At 40.5% G+C, this 20,673-nt stretch overlaps 1 protein-coding gene across 1 annotated transcript in view; it reads left to right on the forward strand.

Moving 5' to 3' along the window:
- Positions 1-3,131: 3,131 nt before the first annotated feature.
- The window catches only part of LOC129560049 (fatty acid desaturase 2-like protein FADS2B), a 52,619-nt gene continuing 35,077 nt past the window's right edge, over positions 3,132-20,673 (forward strand). Inside the window, exons 1-2 of the mRNA XM_055431988.1 lie at positions 3,132-3,452; positions 17,754-17,864. Of these exons, the coding sequence (XP_055287963.1) occupies positions 3,132-3,452; positions 17,754-17,864 (432 nt within the window). The remainder of the gene's footprint in view (positions 3,453-17,753; positions 17,865-20,673) is intronic.

Raw genomic sequence — 20,673 nt, forward strand, 5'->3', positions numbered from 1 at the left:
AGCACAATGAAAAATAAATAAACAAAAATAAACCCACGGGACCTACTTAAAAGCTTTCCACAGCAAAGGAAACCACCAACAAAACAAAAGAGACAACTTACTGAATGGAAGAAAAAATTTGCAAATGATATGAGCAAAAATGGATCCAAACAACTCAACATCCAAAAAAAACAAACAACCCAGTTAAAATATGGGCAGAAGAAGTAAATAGACATTTTTCCAAAGAAGATATGCTGATGGCCAACAGATATAAGAAAAGATGCTCAACATTGTTAGTCACAAGGGAAACGCAAATCAGAACCACAATGAGGATTAAAGAAAAGGAAAAAAGAAAGAAAAGACAAAACCCCAAGTTGCAAATAGAAACTAGAACAAAGTAACATACACACACACAAAAGAAATGAAAACAGAAGCAGAACCAAAAACAAAACCAAACACAAGAAAACAACTAAAGAAACTAAAGAAACCAAAAAGGAAATTAAAAACTTTTTAAAAAGCTAAAAAAAAAAAAAAAAAGATAAAACAAAACCAGAGTGCCAACTGAAGAATAAAGCAAAGAAAACAAAACAGACAAAAATTATCAGATATCATTAAATGATAATTAAAATGATTGAAAGATGAAATCTTAACACTTTGGGAAATAGGGATGGCCCCTAAGAATTTGAATTTCCCTGGTGGCTCAGATGGCAAAGCATCTGCCCACAATTTGGGGGAGACCCAGGTTCAATTCCTGGATTGGGAAGATCCCCTGGAGGAGGAAATGGCAACCTACTGAAGTCCCCGCTTCAGTTGAGTCCAGGGATACCCTCAGGATGAGCGGCGTCAGTGAGAAAAGGAAAAAAACAAAGCGAGTTGAGTCTTGGTTGAGTGCTGAATCAAGACTATTTTATTTTTTTACATCAGTGTTTATATACCCTAAACTAGTACAATTGTAAAGGGAGGCAGTAAACAAAGTCAGCTTAACATTATGTCAGTTTGCCCTTTACAAAACCAGAATGCTTTCCGCATACTTTTCTGTTTACGAGAATCTTTTTTATAGTAGATATTAATACAATGTCTTCTGGTCTTGAGGCCTATTAACATCTCATGACCTTTACTTATAAGATAGGTGAATGCAAAGCTATTTTTTGTAAGCTATTCTTATTTTTCCACTTGCCTTGTGCTAAATAGAAAACAGAAAATTTATAATCTCATAGGGTAAAGGTTCAGCAGGTTGCATGCAGCATATTAGAAATTTAACACAATGGTCAGTTCTTTCTAGTTACTACACACAGATTCTTTGGCTCTGGTGAGGCAGCCTCTGCCTAGCATTCCTGGTTAAATATTCACGATTGTCTTATGGTTTCTAAACTAGGGCTAAACTCTTATTATTCTAAATTCTAACTATAGTAACAATAATTTCTACATCAAGAGCAGAAAACACAGCTAGCAAATGTTGATTCAGTAACAACTTCTAGAATAATATTTTTTATATTCTCTAATAGGGCTTCTTCACCCCCCTAAGGGCTCTACGCCTATTAGGGCTTTTTGTGTGATCAGGTTCTTTATGCTATTTATGATTAAGATGTCATGAGCAGTCATGTGCTTTAGTGCCAAGGGCATAAACAGGTTGATTTTATTTGGAAAGAGATCGGGGAAGGCCTGCCTGTGTCACAGAAATTAAGGAGCAGTCAGAAAGACATCAGTCAGAAAGATAAGCATCAGAAAGACAGATATCATCTTTAAGGTGAGCGCCGGGACAGCTTTTTGAAATCCCTGAAGTCCTGATCTGCCTTGCTTGTCAGGTCTTGTCCTCATGACCTTGTCATGGGTGGGATCTCACGTGCTGGCTCCCGGCAGCAACCCACTCCAGTATTCTTGCCAGGAAAATCCCATGGACTGAGGAGCCTGGTAGTCTACAGTCCATGGGGTTGCAAAGACTTGGACACGACTGAGCCACTTCACTTTCTTGAGAATATTATACTAGGTGAAAAAAATCAAGCAGAGAAAGACAGCTACCATATGATTTCACTCCTTTGTGGAATACAAAAATGAAATATTAAAAACAAACATACAGAACAGTGCAGTGGCTACTCGAGTGAAAGGAGTTGGGAGGATGGTAAAATGGGTAAAGAAGGTCAACTGTATGGTGACTGATAGAAAATAAAACTTTTGGTGGTGAGCATGCTGTAGTGTTTCAGAAGTTGAAATATAATTTTCCATACCTGAAATTTATTTATTATAAACCAACGTAACCTCAATAAGGTGTTACAAACATTTTAAAGTCAAAAATGTTTTTTTCATAAATTTAAAACCCTTTAGGAAGAAATAACAGCTGTCAAAAGAAAAATTTGCTGTATGACTCAGGGAACTCAAACAGGGGTTCTATGACAATCTAGAAGGGTAGGATGGGGAGGGAGATGCAAAGGATATGTTCACACCTATGGGTGATTCTTGCTGATGTATGACAGAAAACCACAAAATTCTGTAAAACAATTATCCTTCAGTTAAAAAAAAATAAAGAAGTAATCTGAGAAAAACAGAATAAAAGGAAAATTTCCAATCTTAACAACAATAAAGAAAGAACATTTCCCAATTCCTGGAGGCATTCATATAATCCTAGAGGTTTTGAAATCTTCCCCTCATTTGTTGAATTAAATCAACTGTTCCTTTCAGAGACACGGGGGAGAGCTAATGCACCTGACCCAAAATGATACCAGTGTAGGTGGTCAGCGGTGAAGGAGCCCAGCCCCTCCTCTCAGGGGTCAGGCCACACCATCCCCTGGGCTGTGATTGGCTCCAGCTCTTGACTAAGGGACATTTAATGATGAATAAGAACGCTGCTGAAAGATCAGCCAGCAGAGAGAGAAAAACTGAAGGGAGAAAGGTAGACGAATGTTTTGGGTGGGTGTAGGGGAGGGGGAAGGTAGTACAGTCTTCATCAGGACATAAAAGACTCAGGACAGAGAAGTGAGAGGCTGGGAGGGAGCTCACTATCAGGTTTGCCAAGAGTCAAGTAGGCTAAAAAGTTTTCTGTGTAGGCTTCTTACTTCAGATTATAAAAGGAAAGAGAAAAGATCATTCTGTAGTTCAATCAAGTGAGAATTAGAAATTCCAGGTGGCAAGCCAGAAATTCTAAAAGTACAAAGACAATGAAGCTTGAAGAAAATCCAGAGGGCAATGGGAGCCTTGTAGACAAGAACCAGCTGTACCTAGGTGCAAAGCATCAGGCAAACAGGAAACCAGGAGCAAGTGGGAAAGCCAAGCTCTCTGCAAGGCAGGAGTCAAATGCGAAGTGCGACCTGCCCAGAAAAAGCCTCAACATGTATACCTGGCAGGAGATCCAGAGACACAATCAGGAGACTGACCAGTGGCTGGTGATCAATCGCAAGGTCTATGATGTTACTGGATGGGCGGACAGGCATCCCGGTGGGCACCAGGTCCTCAACCACTATGCTGGGGAAGACGCCACGGTAAGGAACTCAAAGCTCTGCCCTCTCTCTCTCTGTTCCAGCTTCTGGGTGGTTAGGACCTTGGCTGTCTTTCCAAAAGCATCTCAAGTACATGTTCAAGCTCCATGATCACTCAGTTCAGTTCAGTTCAGTTCAATTGCTCAGTCGTGTCCGATTCTTTGCTACCCCATGAATCACAGCACGCCAGGCCTCGCTGTCCATCACCAACTCCCGGAGTTCACTCAAACTCATGTCCACAGAGTCGGTGATGCCATCCAGCCATCTCATTCTCTGTCGTCCCCTTCTCTTCCCGCCCCCAACCTTTCCCATGATCACTCATGTCCTCCCAAACCATTTTTTCAGGATTCCTATCCAGCAAAAACTTGAAAGCTAATTAAGTCTCAAGGTCTAGCTATTATTTATACTAGGTTTGGGGTGGGCCCAGATGCTAACAGTAGATACTATGTGTATTTAAGGTTTTGGTTTTTGTTCTTGACATTATGTTTTTTTTTGTTTTATTTGTTTTGTTTTGAAATGGAGTCATTGTCTTATAAGAAGAAAATTACAAATAGGTGAGTAAAATCTGGAAAAAGCGTCTTCACCCAAGTAGAAATATCTCAGACTCCTACAACTGGAGGGTCTGAAATAGACAGCAATTCATCTAACAAGCATCAAAATGTTGAACAATGTTGAAAGTGTACAGTGACATAGGCTTTTAGACTTTGTAGAGTTCTTTTTTGTCGTATAGTTCATTCAGTGTGATACAGGTAATACAACCCACTTCTATGGAAGAAGTAACTGAAATCAGAGTGGTCAAGTGACTGAACCAAGTTCACCCAGCCAGCAGATCTCAGATTCAAAACACTTATCTTTCTTAACTTTCAGTCTTAATCACTTTCGTTCACTGTTTTTCCTCATAACTCTCCTCCACCAAAATAGCTGAAAAAAAAATAGACTTTCAATGGATGCGTAAAATAACACGCATTATGTATGTTAAGTCACTTCAGCCACATTCAACTCTTTGCGACCCTGTGGACCACATCCCGCCAGGCACCTGTGTCCTTGGGATTCTCCAAGCATTAATACTGGAGTGGGTTGCCATGCTCTTTTCCAGGGGATCTTCCTGAACCAGGGATCAAAGCTATATCTCTTACCTCTCCAGCAATGGCAGGAGTGTTCTTTACCATTAGTACCACTTGGGAAGCCCTAAGACACCATCAGTTCAGTTCAGTTCAGTTCAGTTCAGTTGCTCAGTCGTGTCTGACTCTTCACGACCCCATGAACCACAGCACGCCAGGCCTCCCTGTCCATCACCAACTCCCGGAGTTCACTCAAACTCATGTCCATTGAGTCGGTGATGCCATCCAGCCATCTCATTCTCTGTAGTCCCCTTCTCCTCCCGCCCCCAACATTTCCCAGCATCAGAGTCTTTTCCAGTGAGTCACCTCGTCGCATGAGGTGGCCAAAGTATTGGAGTTTCAGCTTTAGCCATAGACACATTCAAATGCATCACCTCACTTAAACCTCACCATAAGGAAAGTGAATGGTCTTCCCATATTAAAGATTAAAAAAACTGATGCTAGAACATGAAAATAATGTATCTCACAGCGTAGAAATAACAGTGACACATTTTTAAATCAGATAGGTTTTTTATCATAAAGCCCTTTATAGCTGATCTTAAAAATAAAATTTCCTTTTAATATTGAAGAGGAAGGTTTCTCAATCCTTAAATGCATTTAGGAATCCCTTCTAAAGCATTCTATAAGAAAGTTGGTTTTAGCCCAATTAGGAACTTTTTTTCCATATTATACACATGAACAAATGAGAATAAAAGGTGTTAAATAAAACTAATTCAAGATCAGATTATTAGCATATTATAGAGTATACATTTAAACATAAATTTTTATGTTATACTTGTTGTTTTCATGTTAGCATATAATTTTTCCAACTGGTTTCAAAGCATAGTATTAAAAATATTGATTTATGAAGCTCTGTCCTGTGAGTGTTACCTGACTGATAAAAACAGAATACACAAGCATGTGACAAGTTTGCAAAGTAAGAACAATATTGTTTTTTGACACTAGCAACATCTTTTTTCCCCAATTCTCATTTTCCCCCAATTTCTCAGCTTCTCTGTCTAATCTGTCTTCTACAATCTTCTTGTCTTGATTCTACAGTCAGAGGAATGCCTTTCTGAATAGACCTTCCACATCCCCACCACTTCAGTTTGATCTGATATTTTTAAAACAAAGCTAAACCTTTCCCTGGGAAGGTGTGCATGAGCCTGTAGCCCATGATGGGAGTCTCACATGTGTCAGGAAGACCATAGGAAGACAGAGAGCTGAGGGTAGAAGAAGCCAAGTGACAGGCATTTGTGCAAGAATCAGGAGAAAAATTAACAAAAATAAAGGGAAAAAATACTTGTTGATGTATGACAGAAAACCACAAAATTCTGTAAAGCAATTATACTTCAATTTAAAAAATAAAGTGGCAAAAAAGAGGAAAAAAAATACCACAGATCTCATCTCAACAGCAAGAAAATATGGATGATGCTTTTCTAACAGCAAGTCACAGAATCAGCTCAGAGGATGTGTTAGAAAAATATGTACCTTCAACCACCTTAAATATAACTGGTAGGCATAGCGACTTAGCAGCAGCAGCAGCAGCAGACGTAACTTGCAGGAAGCAGCCAGCCTCATGAATTTGTAATTTGTTGGTGAGTTTTTTATCTTTCAGAAGTTAGAGAAAGACCATGATTCTGCATCCAATTCTAGTGAACAAGGAAGAATTGATTAATAAAATAGAAATGATCAGAACCTTATGGGAAAATACCCATGACACCTTAGGATTTGTGTCCTGAGGATGAACACCCTGAGCATGGTCAGTCATGTACCCTAGACTTTAGAAGGCAAATCCAAGAATGTTCAGAGAAAAGTCTCCAGGGGATGATGGCTAGAGAAGAATGGAAGGGTGCCAGGAGAATCCTGACAACCACGGTATTCCATGGCCACTCAGAGTACATGGAGGCTGAGGTGTGTTATACTGGTTATATAAGCCTGGGAAAGTTACTTAAATGCTCTGGAACTCAGCTTCATCATCTGCATAATGGGAATGACCTTACCTATCTAATTAGTAAATGAGACTAAAGCTTGTAAAGTGTTTAACATAATGCTATACATCTTGGAGAAGGAAATGGCAACCCACTCCAGTGTTCTTGCCTGGAGAATCCCAGGGACGGTGGAGCCTGGTCGGCTGCCATCTATGGAGTCGCACAGAGTCGTACACTACTGAAGCGACTTAGCAACAGCAGCAGCATACACAATTCAGTCGCTCAGTCGTGTCCAACTCTTTGCGACCCCATGAATCACAGCATGCCAGGCCTCTTTGTCCATCACCAACTCCCGGAGTTTACTCAAACTCATGTCCACAGAGTCGGTGATGCCATCCAGCCATCTCATTCTCTATCGTCCCCGTCTCCTCCCACCCCCAATCCCTCCTAGCATCAGATTCTTTTCAAGTGAGTCAACTCGTCGCATGAGGTGGCCAAAGTATTGGAGTTTCAGCTTTAGCATCAGTCCTTCCAACATAGCTATTACTCTTCATATCACAGCATCCATAGCCTCAGAGATGTGATTCACATTTTCTTTTTAACACCTGCTTAGAAATCCTGATTGTTTGCTGCCAACTCTCTGGGAGCAAAGGAGTACGTGGTAGAGAAATGTCATGCTCTCTAGGGAAGGAGGGAAGAGCGTGAAGTCAGAGAACCCGAGGTCAAATGCTCTTTCTCTACAGCCTGAAAAGTGTTTGTAGGCTGTTTCCTGAAAGGCAAATGAGCACCAACATATGATCTCTGTGCACAAGCCCTGGGCCATAGCTGCATCTGCCCGGAGCAGGGCATCTTTCCTTATCTACATAGAAACTCTTCTTCAAGCCTCCATCCTTCTCATGAAAAGTGCGTAATGATACCAAGGTAGTCTGTTCCATAGGGGTCACTCACTCATTCATTCATTCATGTGGTGAGTCATTCTAAAATATTTTTAGGTGTCCAGTCTAATGATTAAGAGTACAAATTTGGGAATGAAATGGTTTGCATCTGGACTCTACCACTTACTAGGAATGTCCTAAGGAGCTTGCTGAAGCTCTTGGAGCCTCAGCTCCTTTATCTAGAAAGTGGAATAATGATACTTCTATCTTAGTATGGTTGTCAAAGTCAGCAGAGATAAAATAAAGGTTTTCTTCTTATACCTGGCACAGATTAAACACTCAAAAAATGGCGTTTATTATTACTTAGTTATTCTGAGATGAGTTGTCATTTTGTCCAAGGAATTTTACTAAGAAAAATAAGTCTATTATACAAAACACAGGAACATCAATCCTGTTACTGCACATATTATTTATCTGAGATTTTTCAAATTATATGATTTAAACTAATGCACAATGCTAATAACTAAAGTCGAGGCTCAAATCTTCTCACCTAGAAAAACTTACCTAGGAAAAGCCAGAAAAGAATCTATAAGTCCAACAAGAAGAATTAATTATATAGATTACAATATGTCCATATGAATCATGCTGCATGCTAAGTTGCTTCAGTCATGTCTGACTCTGTGCAACCCTATGGACTATATAGCCCACTAGGCTCCTCTGTCCTTGGCAATTCTCCAGGCAAGAATACTGGAGTGGGTTGTCTTCTTCCAGGGGATCTTCCCTACCCAGGGATCAAACCTTCATTTCCTATGTCTCCTGCATTGGCAGGTGGGTTCTTTACCACTAGCACCACCTGGAAAGCCCCAAGTTTTATATAAGTAAGTCAACAATATTTCTGGGCTCCACAAAAGAAGTAAACACAATCTTGTGAGGTGTGCACAAGAGCAGCATGTTCAGAGCAAAGAAGTCATGGTTATTACCCAATGTGTATGCTCAGCCACCTCCTTATGTCTGAACATTACACTCTGAGAGGGACACTGAGAAATTCAAACTCTTCATCAGAGTAAAAAGCCAATATGACAGGAAAAAGATGACAAAAGCCTAGAGGAAATAGAGCAACATTTGTTTCCGCTGCTTGAAAGACTGCAAGGTGGAAGAGGATAGAGCTGTGTGCAAGACCAAAAGAGTCATGTGGAATCAACAGAGGCAAGGCTGGGGTTGGGGAAGAGAGGATGTATCCAGAGGTGGCATACAGAGCAGGTTCACATCACAGGTAAGCACCAGCAGAATAGGTGTTGTGGCTTGGCCACATCCTTTGCTGAGCACAATCCTGCTCAATATGCTGGCTTGAAGATGAGAAGAGGAGAAGGAGGTAGAGAGGATGAAGGGTGTGGGAGGCAAAGAAAGAGACAAGAGGAGAAGGGGGAGAAAAGGTCTTGAGTTCTGAGTGAAAGACTCTGGATTTTACCATCATTGTAGGTCTCCCTCTCCTCCCACTGCAGGTAATGCCACTTCTCTAGCCCAGCATCCCTCCCTACACCCAATCTTACAAGGAAACCAACCAGGATTCTGAGTTGTTTGTAAAAGGAAAGTTGTCATCAATAATAACTGCATCTTTTGTGGGCTGTCAATATTTTTTTTTTTTTTACTTTAAAATTAAGTTTTAATTTGATTCTCTTTTGAATGATTTTTCAAGTTGAAAAACAGGTACAAATTTAGTAAAGAGACAAGTGCAGTCAAAGTGCTAATGGGTGACAATGGCCATGAAGAGGGACTCTTTTTCAAATGCCAGCCTGGAGGTTAAGTAAAGTTTGAAGATCAAGAAGAGTTAGTCAAGAGAGAATGGATACAGGTATCCGTGTGACTGAGTCCCTTAGCTGTCTGTCTGAAGCTATCACAACATTGTTAATAGGCTATGGTCCTGAAAGGTTGTTGCTGAAAAAAAAACACGCCTGGATTCTTGGCCTCCAGAGGAGAAGAATTCAACCTGGGGCCAGAGATAAGGCTTGATTGCTCAGAGCTTTGGTGTAATAAAGTTTTATTAAAGTATAAAGGAGATAGAGAAAGCTTCTGACATAGGCATCAGAAGGGGGCAGAAAGAGTATCCCTCTGCTACTCTTCAACTGGATGTTATATAGTCACTAGCAGTCTGTTAATGAAAGAAAGAAATGTCTTAAAACTCAGAATGGCACCAGGCCCCTCATCCATAAGATGCATTTTGGGATAATCTTGACACCAGACGATTCATCCTTGGCCATAAACTGAGTAACCTGAATCTTGTAGAAGGGCAGATTACCATACAAATAGTTTCGTTTACATAGATTAGGGGAACAGTATCTGAGTGTAACATACTTGTTTGTCAAGTAAGTTCTGAGCCATTAGGCTGAACCGATTTGAAGACAGAGTCTGGGGTAAATGAATAGTAAATTAGCATAGATTAAGACCAACATTTCCATAGAAAAAAGCATTCATTAACTCAAGGTTTGAGAATAGTTAACTTCAGGTGAAACCAGGTGTCATTATGGCAACACAGATTTTAAGAGAAACCTCCTTTTAAATTTGTATAGAGAAGAAAAAAATATCGCTAGTTTGTTTCCTCCTGCCACTTAAGAGAGATAAAACTGTCTGACACTTGCAGGCTATTTCCTCCATTTCGAGACCCTTGGCCTTCCAGCCTGTTACACTCTCAGTTCAGTTCAGTTCAGTTCAGTCGCTCAGTCGTGTCCGACTCTCTGCGACCCCATGAATCACAGCACGCCAGGCCTCCCTGTCCATCACCAAATCCCGGAGTTCACTCAAACTCATGTCCACAGAGTTGGTGATGCCATCCAGCCATCTCATTCTCTGTCGTCCCCTTCTCCTCCCGCCCCCAACCTTTCCCAGCATCAGAGTCTTTTCCAGTGAGTCAACTCGTCGCATGAGGTGGCCAAAGTATTGCAGCTTCAGCTTTAGCATCAGTCCTTCCAATGAACACCCAGGATTGATCTCCTTTAGAATGGACTGGTTGGATCTCCTTGCAGTCCAAGGGACTCTCAAGAGTCTTCTCCAACACCACAGTTCAAAAACATCAATTTTTCGGCGATCAGCTTTCTTCACAGTCCAACTCTCACATCCATACATGACCACGGGAAAAACCATAGCCTTGACTAGACGGACCTTTGTTGGCAAAGTAATGTCTCTGCTTTTCAATATATTATCAAGGTTGATCATAACTTTCCTTCCAAGGAGTCTTTTAATTTCATGGCTGCAATCAGCATCTGCAGTGATTTTGGAGCCCCAAAAAATAAAGTCTGACACTGTTTCCACTGTTTCCCCATCTATTTCCCATGAAGTGATGGAACCAGATGCCATGATCTTTGTTTTCTGAATGTTGAGCTTCAAGCCAACCTTTTCACTCTCCTCTTTCACTTTCATCAAGACGCTTTTGAGTTCCTCTTCACTTTCTGCCATAAGGGTAGTGTCATCTGCATATCTGAGATTATTGATATTTCTCCCAGCAATCTTGATTCCAGCTTGTGCTTCTTCCAGCCCAGTGTTCCTCATGATGTACTCTGCATATAAGTTAAATAAGCAAGGTGACGATATACAGCCTTGACGCACTCCTTTTCCTATTTGGAACCAGTCTGTTGTTACACTCTTAGTCCCATGTAAAATAGCTTTTTTTTTTTTTTTAAATAAAAGAGTCGAAATGAAGGAAGGAGTCCAGGGTATATGCTGAAGTCCCGAATAAGGCACTGGCAAGAGAAATGAGGAAGAGGGCATGGATAACCAGGAGACAGAATTTATAATAAGGGATAAGTGGCTGGTTAAGTAAGCAGGTAAATTAATGCTCAAGATTCTCCAAGCCAGGCTTCAGCAATATGTGAACCATGAACTTCCAGATGTTCAAGCTAGTTTTAGAAAAGGCAGAGGAACCAGAGATCAAATTGCCAACATCCACTGGATCATAAAGAAAGTAAAAAAGTTCCAGAAGAACATTTATTTCTGCTTTATTGACTATGCCAAAACCTTTGACTGTGGGGATCACAATAAACTATAGAAAATTCGGAAAGAGATGGGACTACCAGACCACCTGACCTGCCTCTTGAGAAACTTGTATGCAGATCAGGAAGCAACAGTTAGAACTGGACATGGAACAACAGACTGGTTCCAAATAGAAAAAGGAGTACGTCAAGGTTGTATATTGTCACCCTGCTTATTTAACTTATATGCAGAGCACATCATGAGAAATGCTGGGCTGAAAGAGGCACAAGCTGGAATCAAGATGGCTGGGAGAAATATCAATAACCTCAGATATGCAGATGACACCACTCTTATGGCAGAAAGTGAAGAAGAACTAAAGAACCTCTTGATGAAAGTGAAAGAGGAGAGTGAAAAAGTTGGCTTAAAGCTCTACATTCAGAAAACTAAGATCATGGCATGCGATCCCATCACTTCATGGCAAATAGATGGGGAAACAGTGGAAACAGTGGCTGACTTTATTTTTGGGGGCTCCAAAATCACTGCAGATGGTGATTGCAGCCATGAAATTAAAAGATACTCCTTGGAAGGAAAGTTATGACCAACATAGATAGCATATTAAAAAGCAGAGACATTACTTTGTCAATAAAGGTCAGTCTAGTCAAGGCTATGATTTTTCCAGTAGTCATGTATGGATGTGAGAGTTGGACTATAAAGAAAGCTGAGTGCCTAAGAATTGATGCTTTTGATCTGTGGTGTTGGAGTAGACTCTTGAGAGTCCCTTGGACTGAAAGGAGATCAGTCCTGGGTGTTCTTTGGAAGGACTGATGTTGAGGATGAATCTCCAATACTTTGGCCACCTGATGCAAAGAGTTGGCTCATTTGAAAAGACCCTGATGCTGGGAAAGATTGAGGGCCAGAGGAAAAGGCGATGACAGAGGATGAGATGATTGAATGGCATCACCGACTCAATGTACATGGGTTTGGGTGTACTCCGGGAGTTGGTGATGGACAGGGAGGCCTGGTGTGCTGCGGTTCTTGGGGTCGCAAAGAGTCGGACATGACTAAGCAACCGAACTGAACTGAACGGAAGTATGAAGGAGTAAGGAGTCTAAAACGTCTGATGGATGATTAATGTATGTAAACAGGTGGTAGTTTCCATTAGGACATAATGAAGCCAGGAAGATGAACAGGTTTGGTGGGGACAGTGGAGATAGAAAGTCTTGCCTGGAGCTCAGTTACATATATCCCAGGAAAAAATCTCAAATAATGAAAGTTCTCAAATAATAGAGTGAGTTATGGCAAAAATTAACCCTCTGTTTATCCCTGTGGGTGGGGGTAATCTTGGTGACTTCATGTAAACATTATCCACTCCAGTTGCTCTTTTCCAGAACAAAGGCAAAGTCTTTATTCACCGCATAAATCACCCTACTCAAAGCTTGTGATCTCCCAGAAATACGAGGGACCTTGTTTTAGCATTTGCCTTGAAACAGGTGAGATCTGAGAAGGAACCAGAAGAGAAACTGTCCAAAGGAGTAGGAATGGATATCAGTGGTTGGGTATTGAATGTTCTGGTGAGGTTTTTTTTTTTTGGCTGTGCTGCAAGGCATGTGGGACCTTAGTTGCCCAACAGGGATTGAACCCACAGCCCTCCACTGGAAGCGTGGAGTCTTAATCACCAGACTGAGAGGGAAGTCCCCTGGTGAGCTTTTTGAGATAAGTAAATCAAAATCTATGTTCTAGTTATATTGTTTTGTGACTATATACATATATTCACCATGGTTTTTTTTTTTTTTTCTTTTGAATTTGGGGGAATTTTGAACAACTTTAGATGAACCAAATAATAATAATAATATAAAAATATCATCGTTTAATGGCATCTGATTGCAAAACTTAAGCTCTTTGATGCTAGGCTAAGTCTTCAGCAAGGTTTTACAATGACTGAATAAATTAATGAAGGAATAACTGGACCCATGGGGGAGACTAAGTAGTATCCACAGTTAGAAAACAAATTGAAGCTTGAGAGTTTAAGCAATTTTCCCAATATAAACAACATACTGCACTGCTCCCTATACTGTATTTTGGTGTAAATTTAATAGGCACACACTTCGGTTGATTGCAGAACAAGATTTGGCAAATGGAGTGTCTCCTGGATTTCAACCCACACATGCCCTTTGGGCCAATGCCTTGATGCAGGTCACAGCCTGTATACAGTAGTTGAATTGTGTGGACATGATCCTTCTCAGGCCTTCTCATTTTACATACTTGTCTCTCCTACTAGGGATCATACTGCTCTTCCAATAAAGGATATCTTTCCATCCCCCATTAAATAACATCAAAAAATCAGCAGGATTTCCAAAGTCACTTGTGAAGGCAATGATAATCACATATTTCCTCTGTGTTGATACTGTTTGGGAAATAATAAGTTTTAAGAGGAGCTCCAGTGTAAATTTATAAATATGTTAGGAAGTAGAGATGACAGTTGAGAAGTGAATCAAAAGATAACAGATGAAAATGAGAGATGATAAAGTAGTTAAAAGGTCAGAAAATAGAGATGCTGAAGGTAGGGAAGAGACAGAAGTGCTTAAGACCCATATCCTTTGAACTCAATACTTCTCAACTTTCTCTTTGTTAGAGAAATCATACACTGCTCTATTCATTCACCCATTCCCTCATTCATCACACATCTCTTGATCACATGTCATATTCCAGGTGCAGTGAAAAACATCAGATATAATTTAATCAATAGTGTATGGTCCCAGTCTTCAAAAAAATCAAAAGCCACTAGAGAAGGCCTTGGTGAATTCACAGTTTCACTGCAACATCATTTGAAAAGCTTTAGGAACAAAGTGTCATGGGAGCCCAGAAGAGATCATAAATAACTTTCCTGACTGTGTTAGGAAGGCATATTTTATCTGGATGTTCAAGAATGAGAAGAAACTTTTAAGTAGAAAAATAAATGGAGGAAAGAAGTCAAGGCAAAGGGAACAGTAAGTATCACAAAGCTTCAGAATTATAGAGGGTCATGGAATGTTTATCAAATAGGCAGAATTCCACTGGACAGAATGAGGTATGAAGGGTATGGTGAAAGGTAAACCTGGAGAAGCAGATTGGAGCCACAGACAAAGTGATTAAAACCTAAGGTGGGGAAGCACCATTACTAACTGCCTAGCCTGCACACACTGATCTTAACACCCTCCCAAACAAGCTCATATCACCCTTCTTTCATTAAAAGAATTGTACATGTTAAGGCTGGGATGAACATTTATGGTGTTGTGGCTTTAAATCCACATAGTCTTGAGTTCAAATCCTGGCTCTCCCACTTACTGTGGCAATGTCCTGAGATTTGGAGCCTTTATACGAAAAACAAAAATGATGGAACCTCGCAGAACTAAGTTGATGATGATGAGTTGGCCCATAGAGCACCTTGTACACAGGATACACTAAAAAAAGGTGTTACTCCTTCTCCCTTTCATTTACCCCTAGACTTCCTTCAGGAGGAGCATACTTACCAAATAATGTTCAATTCAGTTCAGTTCAGTTCAATTGCTCAGTCGTGTCCGACTCTCCGCGACCCCATGAACCACAGCACGCCAGGCCTCCCTGTCCATCACCAAATCCCGGAGTTCACTCAAACTCGTGTCCACAGAGTCGGTGATGCCATCCAGCCATCTCATTCTCCGTCGTCCCCTTCTCCTCCCGCCCCCAACCTTTCCCGGCATCAGAGTCTTTTCCAGTGAGTCAACTCGTCGCATGAGGTGGCCAAAGTATTGCAGTTTCAGCTTTAGCATCAGTCCCTCCAATGAACATCCAGGATTGATCTCAATAATGTTAATTAAAAAAAAAAACAACTCATTTTTGAAGGTCTTTAGAGAAGGAGATTTCACAACTTACTCAGTATCCAGACTCTGACAGGGAATTCCTTCAAACAATATTCTAAGACCACCTCAGCCACTTTTGTACTGCCCATTAATACAATGAAAAGAGTTCCACACAGCAGGGCAATTCTTACTATTCTGGAAAACTCTGTAGGTCTTCAGTCTCTGTTGTCACAGTATTGACCTGTGAAGCTTGTTGAAGATCAGAAGAAACAGTGAACCCTGAGGAATATTAGTGTCAGCACACTGTTCCCAGGCTCTGAATGACTGCTCAGAGTAAGATGTAAATCCAGGATCTCATCCCTACTCTATACTCTGATCTTTATTCCTCAGAATGTTTCTCACCCTCATCTGTTCCTTAACAACAGGCAGAACATGATTTTTCAGTATGGGCCACTCTGAAATGTTTTAGTCACATTGGTAATAACTGAATGACTCTCATTCTGATTAGGTAAACTAGCTTTAGAGTCATTGAATAGGACAAAGAAAACACATCTTTGAAAGCAGCATTTCCCAAGGGGGTCAGAGAAAGTGTACAAAGGCAGAATGAACAGTAGAGCCTAGACTTGTCCTAGCAGATGCAAATGCCTTCTTACATCACTGAATCTAGAAAAGTGAGTCTAAAAATTTGATTTATATATTTAAATTTATTTATTTTAATTGGAGGCTAATTACTTTACATTATTGTATTGTTTTTGCTGAATAACCTCATTCGTCATATATGGATAAACACATACAACAGACACATATGAAAATGCTTTATGTGTAGGCTAGTATGTAGTTCTAGACACGACTGAGCGAGTTCACTTCCACGTTTCACTTTCACACATTGGAGAAGGAAATGGAAACCCACTCCAGTGTTCTTGCCTGGAGAATCCCAGGGACGGGGGAGTCTGGTGGGCTTCCATCTATGGGGTCACACAGAGTCGGACACGACTGAAGTGACTTAGCAGTAGCAGTATGTAGTTCTAGATATATCAAAATTTGCTTTAGATTTTGAAGCTAGAGGGTTCATTATACTCACTAAAATAATTCAGAGCTCACTCCACATTAGACACTGGAGTATGGAAAGAAAAGCTCTGATTTTAGTGAAGAGAAGGAAGGCAGGTAGCTCTTATCTCTGTGTCTCTTAGTCGTTCAATCGTGTACAACTGTTTGTAACCCCATGGACTGTAACCCACAAGGCTCCTCTGTCCACGGAATTCTCCAGGCCAAAATACTGGAGTGGGTAGCCTTTCCCTTCTCCAGGGGATCTTCCCAACCCAGAGATCAAACTGGGGTCTCTTGCATGGCAGTCTGATTCTTTACCATATGAGCCACCAGGGAAACCCAGAGGTATACATACAGGAAAGAGAACTAATATGTTTGAGAATATACTCTAAATCACTCAGATTCTAATCAATTCACTTAATTTTTATAATAACTTTATAAATTGAGTAGCTTGTAATGTCATTCCCATGTTAGGGAAGAGAAAATAGGAGCATGGACTGGTCAAAAGACTTGTCCATAATTACACAGCAAGTATAGAACTTAGATATAGGAAGGCTGCTTGGGGATCCAGTTTCTTAATCAGCACTATGCAACACCACCACTCCAAAATATTGTGTATGGATACTACATATTCAAATTAAAACCTTGGTTATATTTCTTAATACTTAATCATTTCTATTCTCAAAGTCATAATAGCAAGAAGTCCAGTACCTTACTCTTAGAGAAGGCTCCTTCCCCAAAAAACAATTTAAATCCCTGGAGGAAAAAAGGAAAAAAGTCTATCTCTTATTTCCAAACTTAAGCAGGACATGGGAACCAACACTGCTTCTCATAGCTACTTGGAGTTACCACTTAACTTGGGAATGGAGTTGGAAACATACAGTGGGTCAGCTCTATTTTGTGCCTGTCTCAAGCCCTTACAGAGAATGCTATGGTGTTTTCTTTTAGAAAGACTGCTAAGGATTCTTCAGTGATAAATTTAGCCAAGAAAGTGCCACTTTAGACAATTAAGTGTTCAAGGGGTTTTGCTCCCATGCTCTCTTAGACATTTGTTATCATCAACTTTAACTTGTCTTTCTTTGGAAATAACTTAATTCAAGAGCCTCTGTCCCCTGGTTTGACCAAGAACTAAAAGGGAAACTCTGATATTTATGATTTGCATAGGCAGTCTTTGTTGCTGCATGCTCCAAATAATTTGGGCAACTTCTGCACCAAACCTGAGGTTTGACTAAAGATTCATCATGGCCCATAATCTCAAAGCCTACTTCTTCTGCTGCTCAATAAAATAAACAACAATCTCTTCGAATGCTTGGGGATCAACTGTCTACCTAGGACTCACCTAGTCAGCCGTGCACTCAATGGGTGGATCTCCAGTGTGTGGCTTTCATAGAGGAATTCCAAGGGTAATTCTGATCAATGAACTTGAAATGTCAACCTCGAGTTAGAAGTAGATGCTCTATAACATAGTTTGTGCTAATTCCTAAGCTCCATATAGAACTAAGTAAGGAAGTGGAAATATCTGTGTGGAAGCATGTCTTTTTTAAGCCTCTAACAGTACTCTGATTCACAGGACGTCTTCAGAGCCATCCATCCAGACCCTGACATTGTGCGGTTGTACCTTAAACCACTGCTCATCGGAGAGCTTGCTCCAGAAGAGCCCAATCAGGAGAGAAACAAAAATGTGAGTGAGGTCTCTGGACTCAAGAGTATGCAGAGGGATGAAGACGAGTTATATTTCAGGGTCAGGTTATTGTTTTCTGTGGTAAACCAGCCATCATGCCTGGGAGAGCCTGCAAGAGCATAAATGACTGGATTCAAAATATTTCAAAATAATATCATCCTCCTGAGATCCTCAGAATTCTTAAACCTCTGAGAAACAAAGGAGTGGAATGCTTGGCCCTGTGCCAAACAGCAATTCCATGTTTCTAACTACCTACTTCTTGCCACACAACTTACACATAACTTTTCTTTTTCCATGACAGCTTATACTTGTTTGATATTCCCACTAAACCAGTTTCCATGAGAGCAGAGACTATATCAACTTTGCTCATCCCTGTGTCCTCAGTACCTACTGGCACGGGCTTGGACTTGTAGTAGGAATTCCATAAATAGCTGTTGAATCAATGATGTGACTATATCCTAACTATAGTTCTTTTTACAACCGGAGAAATTATAGTTCCAGGAGAATAAACAACCTTCTGAAAATCAAAGAACAGAAACTCCAGTTCACCTCTTTCTGGCTCCAAACCTTTGGGTATTCCCCATGAAAAGCACGACTTTTCTTCCACCAAGACTTTGGTCGACTAAAAAACTGTCTTCAGAGGGCAGGGCCTCCATAAGACTAGAATTCACTAGAATGGCTGCCCATAAAGCTGAAAGGGATTTTAGCTAATATTAAGAACTGCTTTTGTTTTTTTTCACTTCATGTTTTAAAACAGCTTACAATTGTACCATTCTTTTGTTTGTACAGAGTGGTGATCCAGATATCACTGTGAGGCAGAAGGAATAAGAATTGTATTTCCACTTTAAGAAATGAAGAAACAAACTCAAAAGGGGAGAGGAGGCATCTGAGGAGAGAGGACTGGTTACATGCAGGCCCAAGACGAATACTTAGTCTGACTCCTTAGGCCCATGTGCATCCCTTGAGGCTGTGTGACAGGAAGCAATGCACTGTATTGAGATGAGTGGGCCCTCAGGCAGACAACCAGGACACATAGCCCGGTTCCTATGACAAGGTAGAGGAGCTGAGATGTAGTTGTTTGTTCAGGAAGTCATGTCTGAATCTTGTGACCCCGTGAACTACAGCATACCAGGCCTCCATGTTCCTTCACTATCTCCCAGAGTTTGCTCGAACTCATGTCCATTGAGTCCACGATGCCATCCAACCATCGCATCCTCTCTCCCTCTGCTATTCCTGCCTTCAACCTTTCCAGGCACCAGGGTCTTTTCCAATGAGTTGGTTCTTCCCATCAGGTGGCCAGTATATTGGAGTTTCAGCTTAACCATCAGTCATTTCAATGAATATTCAGGGGTTTGATCTCCATACTGTCCAAGGGACTCTCAAGAGTTTTCTCCAACACCACAGTTCAAAAGCAATAATTCTTTGGTGCTCAGCCTTCTTTCTGGTCCAACTCTCACATCCATACATGACTACTGGAAAACCCGTAGCTTTGACTATATGGAACTTTGTTGGGAAAGTAACATCTCTGCTTTTCAATATGCTGTCTAGGTTTGTCACTACTTTTCTTCCAGGGAGCAAGAATCTTTTAATTTCATGGCTTCAGTCACCAGCTGTAGTGATTTTTTGGAACCCAAGAAAATAAAGTCTGTCACTATTTCTATTTTTCTCCCATCTATTTGCCATGAAGTGATTGGACTCAATGCCATGATCTTCATTTTTTGAATGTTGAATTTGAAGCCAACTTTTTTACCCTCCTCTATCACCTTCATCAATAGACTCTTTAGTTCCTCTTCACATTATGCCATTAGAGTGGTATGATCTTCTTATCTGAAGTTGTTGATATTTCTCCCAGCAATCTTGATTCAAGCTTCTGCTTCATCCGGCATAGCATTTCACATGATGTACTTTGCATATAAATTAAATAAGCAGGTTGACAATATACAGCCTTGACATATTCCTTTCCCAATTTTGAACCAATCCATTGTTCCAAGTCCGGTTTGAACTGTTGCTTTTTGACTTGCACTCAGGTTTCTCAGGAGGCAGGTAAGATGGTCTAGTACTCCCATCTCATTAAGAATTTTCTCTGGCTTGTTGTGATCTACAAAGTAGTGAAGCAGATTTAGTAGTCAGTGAAGCAGATTTTTTTTTTTTTAAGTTCTCTTTCTTATTCTATGATCCAACAGATGTTGGCAATTTGATTTTTGGTTCCTCTGCCTTTTCTAAATGCAACTTCTATATCTGGAAGTTCTCAGTTCATGTACTACTGAAGCCTAGTTTGAAGGATTTTGAGCATTACCTTGCTAACATGTGAAATGAGAGCAGTTATGCGGTACTTTGAGTGTTCTTTGGCATTGCCTTTCTTTGGGATTGGAATGAAAATTGATTTTTCAATTCTTGTGGCCACTGCGGAGTTTTCCAAATTTGCTGGCATATCAAGTGTAGCACTATAATATCATTATCTTTTGGGATCTGAAATAACTCAGCAGGAATTCCATCACCTCCATTAGCATTAAATCACCTCTATTAGCAATGTTCCTATCAACGCTTTCTAAGGCCCACTTGACTTCACACTCCAAAACATTTGGCTCTAGGTGAGTGACCATACCATCCTGGTTATCTGGGTCATTAGAGTTTTTTGTATAATTCTGTTTTTTCTTGCCACATACTTTTAATATATTCTTTTCTGTTCGGTCTTTACCATTTCAGTCCTTTATTGTGCCCATCTTTGCATGAAATGATACCTTGATATCTCCAATTTTGTTGAATAGATCTCTAGCTTTTTCCATTCTATCATTTTCCTCTACTACTT

Source organism: Moschus berezovskii, chromosome 16 (genome assembly GCF_049115385.1).
Source record: "Moschus berezovskii isolate FMDL1 chromosome 16, NW_MosBer_1.0, whole genome shotgun sequence".
NCBI classification, from domain to species: domain Eukaryota; kingdom Metazoa; phylum Chordata; class Mammalia; order Artiodactyla; family Moschidae; genus Moschus; species Moschus berezovskii.